Source organism: Marmota marmota, unplaced genomic scaffold (assembly GCF_001458135.2).
Source record: "Marmota marmota marmota unplaced genomic scaffold, marMar, whole genome shotgun sequence".
Lineage (NCBI taxonomy): Eukaryota > Metazoa > Chordata > Mammalia > Rodentia > Sciuridae > Marmota > Marmota marmota.
This window is the reverse complement of record NW_025999853.1, coordinates 32,084,432-32,096,980: the sequence shown is the minus strand read 5'-3', so window position 1 is coordinate 32,096,980 and position 12,549 is coordinate 32,084,432. Positions and strand designations below refer to the sequence as shown.

The window sequence follows — 12,549 nt, the reverse complement described above, 5'->3', positions numbered from 1 at the left end:
CTGAAACTATGACACTAATTTTTGCCCTCTTTTGAAAGGCAAAACAGAATGGAAGAAACATAGAATCTGACCATTTCTAAGAGATCTACCTGCCTAAATAGATTGGAAAATAGTTGGGCTGGGGATGTGGCTCAAGCGGTATCGCGCTCGCCTGGCATGTGTGCGGCCCGGGTTCGATCCTCAGCGCCACATACAAACAAAGATGTTGTGTCCGCCGAAAACTAAAAAAATAAATATTAAAATTCTATCTCTCTCTCTTTGAAAAAAAAAATAGTTGCCAAGTAGGAACTAAGACTCACTAATGGGTTCTATAATTTTATGCAAACAAAAAAATTTTAAAGTGCTGAAGCAGATGAGAAAGGAAAAAATAAGAAATTTTAGTTCTGAGCTGCAGTGAAACAAGATCATTTGTATTGTATTTGATATTTACACATATGAAATGATAAAAACTATTTCACTGAAATAAAATATGACAGCAGACAGAGTGAATAGTGACCACAGTATTAAGGGATTAAAATAAACTCTTTGAGGGGCTGTGGTTGTGGCTCAGAAATAGAGCGTTTTCCTGGCACATGTGAGGCACTGGGTTTGATCCTTAGCACCACATAAAAATAAATAAATAAATATATTATATATACATATATGTTTTATATATGTATATGAAATAGGAGAAGATGAATAAAAAATACTCTTTGATCTTCATAAAGTTAGCTAAGAAATGGTATACTTACTTTTCTGATTCAAAATCATCCTGCTCTTCAAATTTTACAGTGTGTCTTATTAATCTCCATTGCTTAATGTCAGGTGTTGGATTCCAGAAAACCTCGGAATTATCAGTCTTTTTGTCATTAATAAAAACTTCACTATCCTATATTTAAAGAAATTAAATATTAATGTTAAGAATTTTTATTTAGAAGGTTCTGGGATGTCCTCCAAAGGTGTTGAAGGCTTGGTGCCTGGCTGGTGGTACTTCCCAATTGGAAGGTGGTAGGAAATTTGGAGGTAGGTAGGCCTAGCTGATAGAAGTAGGTTACTAGGGGCTGTGCCTATGAAGGGTATATTTTCCTCAGAGCCTTCCTTGCTCTCCTTCCTTGCCTTTGGCTGCTGTGAGGTAAGCAACTTTGCTTTTCCATGTCCTCTCTTCCTTTACCACAGGCCTGGAAACAATACAGCCAAGTGACCATGGCTGAAATCTCTGAAACCATGAGCCAAATCAGATCTTTCCTAAGTTGTTTATCTCAGGTATTTTGTCACAAGATGGAAAGCTGACTAACACAGAAATCTGTTAGAGAAGTGGGGTCACTATTATGACTATTAAAGGCAATGAACTAATTAATCTGGTGGAGGAAATTTCAAGTAGCATAGCATTGAAGTATTGCTGGATTTTGGCTAGATTAATGGTGAGAACTGGGAGCAAAAGGCCGAGAGGAAAGATTTGGAAAACTTTTACTTTTGGTTAGGCCAGAAAAGAAGTACACGTAAAGTTGCAGCCAAGGAAGGTTGGTTGCTGAAGAGATTACTGCCAATAAAAAGAAATCAAGAGCTAAGGTCATCAGGTGGGGACTGCACATGCCCTTTGAAGTTCACATCATGCCACTGTGTGTCTTAGATACTGGACATATAGCTATAAAATTTAATGTTTGCTCTGCTCTCTCTCTAAGCCCCTCATTTTTCCCTTTAGGAATGTTTACCCTGTGACACTGTATTTAGCTTGTTTTTTACTGTTAGAGGGGCTCACAGCTAAGAGTTTGCCTCGACCCTTAGGAGACTTTGGACTTGGACTTGTGAACAATGCTCAAACTGTTAAGACGATGAGAACTCTCAGAGATGAACTAAATGCATTTTGCATTATGAGATAGGAATAAACCTTTGGGGGTCAGGGGCAGAATGTTATAGTTTGAATTTGGAATGTCCTCCAAAGTGTTAAAGGCTTAGTCCTCAGCTAGTAGCACTATTGAAGGTAGCTGAAACTTTAGGAGGTGGAGTCTGGTTGGGGCAAGTAAGTCACAAGGTTGTGCCTTTGAAGGGTATATTTTTTCTTTAGTCCCTTTCTCATTACAGGTTGGGATTACAGGCATGTGCCACCAGGCCCGGCTCTTGAGTTACATTCTTAATGCAACATACAGTAAGTTATATATGTGTTAGCTACTTCTACTGATTTAAACATTTTGGAAAGACTAAATTTACATAAAACTAAATATCACTGATTACAGAGCATATCAAAATATCTGCTTTTAAGCTGAAGCTTTTAATTTTAATATGATTGTTAATTTTTTTTTACATGGAATAGAATTTTTTTAAGGCTAATATATAAAAATACTTACCCAATGGCCTTCCAAGGTAGCTAGGACTTCTTTTCCCAATTTAAGTTTCCCTGATATTTGATTAACAGAATCACTACTCCCTAGAAATGGCTTTCAAAAGATAAAATGTTGGACACTTTAATTTTAAATTATATTTACATACAATGTAGACAAACAACAAAAAGTAATTATATATATAGTTACACACTACTAAAGATTAAATAATAAAATCCTGACTCAAATTTTGGTTACAAAATTTTAATACAATTTGAATTGTTGCTGTGGAGAATCTGGGTAAAAACAGACTGTGAAATCCATATACATTAAGAAAGATCACACTGACATCACTGACTCATGTCCTGTGTTCTCTCCAGTGCTAAGTTATCCCTAACTCTCAAGATTCTGCCCTATTCAACTGGCGATACATTAAGCATAATAACTCAGTAAACCAAAGAGCTTTAATGACCTATTAAAAGAAATAACCCCTTTAAAAAAAAAAACCCATAAATACATAAGCAAAAAATCCCTCCAAAACTAAAATTAGAAGAAATATACTTTGGGACTGTACTGCCTTGCTAATATCTTTCCTTACAGACAAAATCTTGATGCTCCAACACTCAAAGATATAATGAATTGCTTAGGACTTCTTTTGTCATAATTTTCAAACATCAGTATCACACACAGGCAAAAATTTACTAGGGTAAAAAGTCAAAGAGCATTGCATCATATAATACCTCTGAACTCCTTTTTATTAAAGCAGAGTTGCTGATCAACAAAGAATAATTCAGCAATAAATATGATTAATAATTCATAGAAATGTTTTTATCTGAATATAATATACTGTCCTACAACTAACACTGTGAAAGGTCTTAAATTTTCCTTTCACTCTGAGGCAGACCAAATTTTTGAAAGAGCTCCTCAACAATATTTACTATTCTCCCCTCTAGCCCACATGCCCTTCCTCAATGAGACCTTGCCACCCTCCCATTAAGAATCAGGGTCAACATCTCTTCCCCCTGAATTCAGGCAGTCTTATAACTCTTCAACAGAAGATGGTGTTAGTGGTATAATTTGGCTTCTGAGGCCAGGCCATGGAAGGGAAATGCAGTTTCTGCCTTGCTCACTGGAACACTTGCAATTTGGAAATCCTAAAGAAAGAATTCTGTTTGAATCTATTGTGCTGTGAAGAAGCCAAGTCACATGGAAAAACCATGTATATAGGTATCTGGATTGACAGCTCTAGTCCATCAATCATCCCATCCAAGGTATCAGACACAGAAATGATAAGTGTTTAGTTCCAGTTCCCAACTATTGAGTCTCACGTATTCTGAAGTATATTCCTGGGACCCCAGGAAGGGGGTTACACTATGTAAAAGAGATAAGTGATCTCTAATATGCCCTGTCCAAATTCATGACCCACTTACCCCATGAGGTTCAGAACATGATTGTTTTTAAGCTGTAAGTTTATGGTAATTTGTTGTGCAAAACATTGAACAATACAACTCTGTCTTAAGTGTACAGAGCAAGAATGCAAGCTGATATATAACTTCTGGTATTTTGTAAAGCCATGCTTTACAGAAAATTTCTATCTAATCACTTGTCTCCTATATAATTAAAGTTTTACTAATTAAAATTAAAGACAAAAAAATATGGCTTTATGTTAATTTAGATCTGTTCTTTTTAATTTAGCCTTGCCCTCAGATGCACCTCTTTAACCTGACATGAAATATGTGTGTGTGTGTGTGTGTGTGTTTGTTCTTGTTTTTTTTTTTTTTTTTTTTTGGTACTGGGATTGAACTCAGGGGCACTCAACCACTGAGCCACATCCCCAGCCCTATTTTGTATTTTATTTAGAGACAGGGTTTCACTGAGTTGCTAAGCACCTCACTTTTGCTGAGGTGCTTTGAACCTCACTGAGGCTGGCTTTGAACTCACGATCCTTCTGTCTCAGCCTCACGAACTGCTGGGATTACAGGTGTGCGCCATCACATCCAGCTTGAGAATTAATTTAGTTCTTAATTAGGAACTAAACTGTTTTCCTTTGTTCAATATTCATAGCACAGCTTCCCTTTAGTTAGATAATATTGCCTATCGTTCTCTACTAACCTTTAGTTTAAATTCAAGTATTGCACTGTATCCAGTCTTTTGACATGTAATATTAACTGTTCCACCAAGCTCCAGTGTCATTGTACCATAAAGAATTCCTAAAGAAAAAAATTGATAAAATATTGAAGAGAGAGACATACTGGCCTATAATAAGCAGCATTCTGTAATCTAGTTTCCTTTTAGGAGAAATTTATAATTCAGGGGCATTCTGTCCTGCTTAATAGATATCTATAATACAGACATAAAGTTTGTTCTGTAGAATATAAATAGATAATAGTTTTAACCACAACATGTACAGAATCTACATCTGTAACTTTGCCTACTCTCTAAAATATATTGGTGATCCCAAAATCAATATCCCCAGTGTTTTTGCAGTTATTTGTAGACATGCATGGGGCAGAAAAATTGGAGTCACCAGATGTGCACATTCCCAGATGAGAGAAAATTAGGTAACACTGCCCTTGATCCAGTTTTCATACTGTTGAAGTATTCTTCTGCAGGATATTTAGTGCCATGTGTTTTAAATTTGTGTGTTTTTCTGCTAAGGATTTTGCAGTTTAAAGGACCCATGTACAAAGAAGGCTGTGATGTACTTTACAGAGGATATCATGTATATTAAAGCTTCCTTCAGGCAATAGTTACTGTGCTATTGGCTGTTAGTTCAATGATAATGTTATAATTAAATTAAATATCTTTAAGCAGAAACACACATGAAACAAAGTCATGTACTTATTGGCTGATTGAAATATTGTGAAAAGAGGCTTACAAGAACTTAACCTCATATTTCCCCTATAGGGCAATGATTCAGTATTTGTTAATACAGTGTTTGTGGTGACTTTTATAGAATATTAACTCCTGCAAATATAAGAATCTACTCTGTAAGTGAGGTAAACAACAACAACAACAACAAAAACCTACAAAATAAGTTCTGTGGCTAAAAACTGGGAAAATGCTAAGTCAATGCGTTACCTATGTATCTGTTAATGCAATAAGCAGTGAAAGCAGCTTTTAAAATGCAAATGCAGAACGTTTATTTGTAAGAGCAAACTAAGCAATGCTTCTTATATTTATTTGTCCAAGGAACTCTTATTTTATAAAACAATTTGTGAAACTAGCAATTTGGGAAATACAGCTTAGAAAAGACACATGGAAAGTCTTACAAAAGTTATCATTATTTCCTATGCTTATCTCAAGGGGTTATAATCTTTCTTTTTCCATGCAATAAAAACTTTGCCATGAAAAAAAAAAATTCCCTACTGCTAGTTAGGCACGTCATGGGCAGCTATATGAAATAAATGATGAAAAAATTCTAAAATAGTCATTCTTATTCACAATTGCAGATATTTCATTTCATGTTTAAGAACTATACATGGGCCCGGTGCAGTGATGTACAACTATAATTCCAGTGCCTTGGGAGGCTGAGGAAGGAGGATCTGCAAGTTCAAGGCCAGCCTAAGTAACTTAAAGAGACACTGTCTCAAAATTAAAAAGGACTGGAGATGCAGTTCAGTGGTAAAGCATCCCTGAGTTCAATCTCCAGTACCAATAAATAAATAAATAAATAAGCAAAACAAACAAACAAACAAACAAAACAGAAAAGACAAAGCTCTAAGAATTATCTAAGCCTGTGTTGATCCTGAATAAGATTCTTAACCCCTCTGAGTTTCTCATCCACAAAATGAAGTAACAGTAAAGAATTTCTACGGTTTTGTGAATAAGTTCCGAAAATGAAGGATAATTAACAAAAAAGTTACTTTGAAGAAATGTGTTGGAAGGGATGGTACAGAAAATGTCCAAGCTGAGTATTTAAGATGATACAATATAGTAAAAAGTTAAGACCAAAAAGATAGATTGCCTGCATTTAGATCTTGATTTTGCCACATTTTAGCTAGATGATAATAGAGAAACTGACTTCTTTGCATCTCATTTTCCTTATTTATACAACAGGTATTATAATATTTCTACTTTACAGGGCTGCTGAAATGATTAAATGAGTTTATAAATGTGAAGTAACATACAACAATTAATTGGGTAGTTTGCCTGTTGTAAATGATAGTTATTAATTAATTAATATCCTATCTACAGTCTCAATAATGCGAGGAGGGAAGCATAATACATTAATCTTTAAGAAATTACCAAATAGGATGAGAAAAACATTTTAAAGAACTTGGTGTACTGAAAATTAGCAAAATAAATTTTAAACAAGGGTGGTGACATAAGAAGTTTACTTAGAATCACTTTCTAAGGGCTGGGGTTATGGCTCAGGGGTAGAGCACTTGCCTCACATGTGTGAGGCACTGGGTTCTATTCTCAGCACCACATATCAATAAATGAATAAAATAAGGTCTATCAATAACTAAAAAATATTTTAAAAATCACTTCCTAAAAATTTTAAATAATGGGAAGTTTAATCAAATTTCAAAACCTATATATAATTCAAGTGCCCATTATTATAAACCAATCTCTTACAACTGATGTATATATCACAAAAGTCCATTATGAGTGAATTTAAGTCACTACAGAAATATTCTACAGGAAACAATAATTTTAAGTATTTGTGAACCAAGGATGCTTTCAAGCAAAATCGGTATGACTCCCTCAATCTCAAAACAACAAATGTGGTCACATACATTTACCTACAAAGAAGGTTTAAGAAATATCTAATTAAGTAGGGAAAATATTTACCTTTACAATGAGCATATGGCATTGTCATTACATAATCTTCACCTCTATTCAAGAATGTTAACCGTGCTTCTCCCTCTAATATTGCGGATAATGAGTTTCCTGAAACAAATATTATTTATTAAATTTCAAACAAGTAATTCAACTAATTCAAAATGAACAAAATATATCGGGAACAACTACCCATTATAGTGGAATATCTTAAAAACCTCTTGATCTCAATGTGTCCAAATAATGTGTATTCATTATCTTACATCTAAAACATTGATTCATATTCTTTAAAAATGATAACTTCGAAAGGAATAGTTACTATGTTTGTTATTTTAGAAGGTCATATGAAAAATCTCAAACATGTATAATATTCAATAAAACTACTTCATGTATAGCTTACTTTGTCTCTTTTGAATAAAAATATTTCTTATTGATAAGTCACATAAAGTCATAAGCTTTAAACACTTATAATCAATATAATAATTCTATGGACAATTTTTTAAAATATGCATAAATCACCAAAATGCAATGGATGATAAAAATGTCATGCTAATTTCTTCCATTTTTTCTCTCCTCATATGCCCAACTTTATCAGAGTTACTACAGAAGTAAGTAAAGTATACAGTGAGTAACCCATTTGTAAATGTAAAGCTTGACAGTTCTGGTGATGGCATGGAGTCATGTAATTATCACCACAATCAACATATAAAACTTCCTGTCACCCCAAAAAGTCCCCCTTTGCTCCTTAGCAGTCGATCCTTTCCACCAGCCCCAGGAAATCACTGCTCTGTTTTCTGTCACTGTAGTTTTATCTATCCTGGAATTTTAATCTTGGAAAGTTCATTTTAATTTTCTTATTGCTTTGTGACCTGTACTTCTAGGTATAATCTTGTGCATATGTTTTTTTTTTTTTTTTTTTCCTAGAGCAGGGCTTCCAACAGTAGCACAACTGACACTGAAGGCTGAATAATTCCTTGTTGTGGAGTCTATTTAATGCACCGTGGGATGTTTAGTAAGTAGCATCCTTGGCCTATGTCTACTAAGTCTTTCAATTATGTCCAAAAATGTCTTCAGACATTGCCAAATTTGCAAAATTGCTCCCAAACTGAGGGCCACTGCTTGGGTATTACAAATACTCATCATTAAAATTTCACAGTCGTTATTGTTGCTATTATATCACTTTCTGCAAAGTAGAAAAGTATGCACTAAGTGCATTCTCCTCCAGATCTTTGTGCTATAATTTTATGTGTTATATCTGCATATGTTAATAAAAGTCAAAAGACAATGCTAATTTTTAGAATAGTAACATGGATCATAAAAAACTGAAAGGAAAAAAAACAGAAAAAAAGGTATTCTTGTATTTACCCAGATATTTACCATTTTTGACAATCTTATGTTCATTCTGAGGATCTGAATTTCTATCTAGTATCTACTTTCAGCCTGAAGAACTTTATTTAGCATTTCTCTCTCTCTCTCCCTCCCTCCCTCTCTCTCTTTTTTTTTTCTTTCTTTCTTGTATTTCTTATAGTACAAATCTTCTGACAACAAAGTTTTTCAGTCTCACTTTGTCTAAAAGTGACTTTATTCTTTCCAGGCATGGTGGCACATGCCTGTAAGCCCAGTGGCTTGGGAGGCTGAAACAGGAGGATTGCGAGTTCAAAGCCAGCCTCAGCAATGGCGAGGCACTTAGCAATTCAGTGAGACCCTGTCTCTAAATAAAATACAAAATAGGGCTGGGGAGGTGGCTCAGTGTGTGAGTGCCCCTGAGTTCAATCCCCAGTACTCTTCACCTCTACAAGATTTGCTTTTAATCTTTGGCTTTCAATAATTTAACTATGTTGTGGTTGGCCTTCTGCGTATTTATACTAGTTGATGTTTTAGATCACGATGAATAAATTAAAATATTTAGTTAAGTTTGGGAAATTTTGGGCCATTAGGTTTTCAACTTTTTTCTACTTTTCATAAGGGATAATTTCTATTGATCAAATTCACTTATTCTTTCCTTTGTCATCTCTATTCTAATGTACAGTTCATTCTATAGCTTTTTAATTTCAGATTTCAGCTCTTAATATTTAGTTTTTGAAATAATTTGTATTTTTCTGCTGAGCTATCCTGTCCTATCTTTCCATTTACTATGAACATGCTTTATATTACCAACAGAGAACACTTATAACTTCTTTAAAATCCTCTGGTGATGTTTCTAACACTATATAGTAGTAATATGAAACAAGTGAAAATAAGTAGTATTTGGCTTTTGAGAAAGTTATAATCTTCATTCCATACACATTATATATATAGGAATAAATGCCAGGTAAATTAAACAACAAAACATAAAAGTATGAGTTCACGTAAGTAAATAATTACCTAAGCTCAAGTTAAGAAAGGGTTTTCTAACCATGACATCAAAACGAGAACCATAAAAGAAAAAACTGATCATTTATTGCAAAATAGCAAGAAAGATCATTGCTTTTTTTCACTTCTTTCAAATTAACTAATTAAAATTATACAGATAAAAATCATTGCATATAAATGACATTTAGTAGTATACACACTGTGGAATGTTTCAGTCTATTTAACATCTATCACACACAGTTATCATTTTTGTGTAAGAACACGATTATCTACTCTTGTAGTGTTTTTCAAGAATACAATATAACATCCTTAACTATGACCATACCTACAAGAAAGTTCCTGTACTACTTCTTCCTGTTTGTACCCTTTGCCCGACATCCTAACCACACAGCCCTGCCCCCATAACTATCCCAGCCTCTGGTAACCAGCATTCTATTTATTTCTATATATATTTCTAGGTTAACTTTTTTAGATTCCACAAGAGCAAGATCATGTGTTATGCACCTAATAAAGTTGACTTATTAAGTGATATTCTACAGAGATGTCTTTAAGTTTATTTTAATTTAGACTAAGAAAATGAACTAATTCCTCAATCAATATAACTTCCACAAAAACCTCCTTATGAGGTTTTTGTATGAGCAAGCCAATAGCAAAGAAGAAATAAGGGTTATTAAAAAAAAAAGTACCCAATAAAGGCTACATTTCTTTCAGATTATAAAGGAACAGATAGCTCTCAAATATAAATTGTATCATAACCGGACTAAGAAAGCCAAGTGTGGAAATAATATCACAAGTGAGCTAGAATCTTGAATTAATAAAAATTGCTGAGTGGTACTTATACACAATGGAATATTACTCAGCCATAAAGAAGAGTGAAATTATGGCATTTGCCAGTATATGAATGGAACTGAAGGCAATTATGCTAAGTGAAAAAAGCCAATTCAAAAAACCAAAGATCAAATGTTCTCTGATATGTGGCTGCTGACTCACAATAGGAGGGTGTGGAGTATAGGTTCACCAGATTGGACAGGGGAGAATGGAGGGCAGGGAGAGAGAATGGGAATGGGAAAGACAGTAGAATGTTCATATATGAATACATGAGCAATGTAACTCCATGTCATGTACAATCACAAGAATGAGAAATTATACTCCATGTTTGTGTAATATGTCAAAATACATTCTACTCTCATGTATAACTAAAAAGAACAAATAAAAAATGAGATTGTTTGAAAGAAAATGGAAATTTATTTTTATTTATTTTTTTGTGAATCCAATATTTTCTTTTTATTTTTTAAATTTTTTTTAGTTACACATAACAGTACAATGAATTTGACATATCATACATTTAAATCAGATAGGATATAATTTCTCATTTTTCTGAGTATACAGGTTGCAGAATCACATTGGTCATGCAGTCACATATATATACACAGTATAATAATACACACAGTAATAATAATAATAATAATAACTTCTGAGAGTAAAACACACACAATACTCATAAAAGTCATTTGTATTGTAGCCAGGACAGGGGGTGGGAAGATGGCAAGTGTAGTGGGAAAAGAATAATCTAAATATGAAATGCGTTTAACCTGGGCTGGGAATGTAGCTCAGTGGTAGAGCACTTGCCTAGCATGTTTGAGTCCCTGGGATCAATCCCTAGCACCCCCAAAAAGAATACGTTGACTTATTTCTTTTAGAAGAAAATAAGCAGTCACCTTCTGAAGTTAAAAAAAAAAAAAAAAGGCAAAAACACCAAACCAAACATTAAAGGAACCAAATATAAAGATATACACAATGTTTCTGATCAAAAATTACTCCTGGGGTAGGGGGTATAGCTCAGGTGGTAGAGTGCTTGCCTCTCACACACAAGGCCTAGGTTCAATCCTCAGCACCATTTAAAAAAAAAAAAAAGAAAAACACTGCCTTGAGATTTGCCTAACATGGACTTATCTCTGGTTCTTTACCCTCTTAGGAAACCAGACCTTAGATTTCTGTCTTTATGTTTTATTTATCATACTTTATACTTATTTTCACTTAGGTTTAAAATTCTTCAGTTGACATAGAATTCTTTGATCTTTTTCCATACAAAAATGTTTAAAAAACAGCATTTAAAGGCATATATTTCCTACTAGTATATATTATTGACAATGATTTGTCTGAATTGTCAAAATTTTTATATTAAGGTTTCCTATTATGTTCTCCCTCGTACTTGCAAAAAATTTTATTGGTATATTATTTGGCCCAAGGTTAAATATCATTACCAGGTGACCCTGGACTAAGTAATCTGACCAAACTTGGATTTTCTCTCTATACTAAAAAACTAAAACAGAAAGATTGATCCCTTGGGTACACTGAAACAAAACAAAACAAAACTTGGTAGAGCTAAAGGCAAAAGAAATTCATTATGCATTAGAAGGCTATAGTGGGTATTCATTCTGTCTTTTCCTAAGTGATGTGTGTGATAAATTTACAGACATGTGTTGAATAGTTATATGAAATGAGCCATACCTCTATTTATGAATGGTCACTATTCAAGTAAAGATGATATTTAAAATGACATATACATTCATTGCTGAAAACAAATATTTTTTTTTTTTTATAAACAAAAATCTACCAGAAAATATTACTTCTCTGGAAAGTGTACAGATTGAGATGGGGGGAACTTACCATAAAACTTGGACTTAGCCAGGATACTGCCACTAAGGCAAAATCCATCTTTTCGGTTACTAACATAAAAGGCAGATATTGGTGGATGGTGGGACACCTATTGAAAACAGGATAAACATAAGATGTAATAAAATAAGCATATTATATTACTATTATCAAAGGTTCAAGTCTTACAATAAGTGAGAAGAAACATTTGGTTATTAAAAATATTAAATATTGGTTGTTATAGTAACTAGCTTTCCCTGTTACCCAAGGAAATCTACCTCCTGGCATTCATACCAAAAGACAGGACTCCCTTATACTGAATCAAAGATGGTTTGTATGGAAATGTTAGTATATAATTTCTGACATTAGGTTATAAGGTAGTTTCCATTTGGGAGTTTTTCTGGATCGATCTCTCTCTCTCTCTCTCTCTCTCTCTCTCTCTCTCTCTCTCTCTCTCTCT

General features: G+C 33.7%; 1 protein-coding gene across 6 annotated transcripts in view; it reads right to left on the bottom strand.

The window, feature by feature from the left end:
* Osbpl8 (oxysterol binding protein like 8) overlaps nucleotides 1–12,549 on the bottom strand; it is a 174,947-nt gene that overhangs the window by 15,853 nt on the left and 146,545 nt on the right. For all 6 annotated transcript variants that reach the window (XM_048804761.1, XM_048804762.1, XM_048804757.1 and 3 more), the window contains 5 exons: nucleotides 12,105–12,201; nucleotides 7,095–7,193; nucleotides 4,410–4,507; nucleotides 2,325–2,414; nucleotides 732–868 (listed from right to left, as the gene is read on the bottom strand). In XM_048804761.1, the coding sequence (XP_048660718.1) occupies nucleotides 732–868; nucleotides 2,325–2,414; nucleotides 4,410–4,507; nucleotides 7,095–7,193; nucleotides 12,105–12,201 (521 nt within the window). The remainder of the gene's footprint in view (nucleotides 1–731; nucleotides 869–2,324; nucleotides 2,415–4,409; nucleotides 4,508–7,094; nucleotides 7,194–12,104; nucleotides 12,202–12,549) is intronic.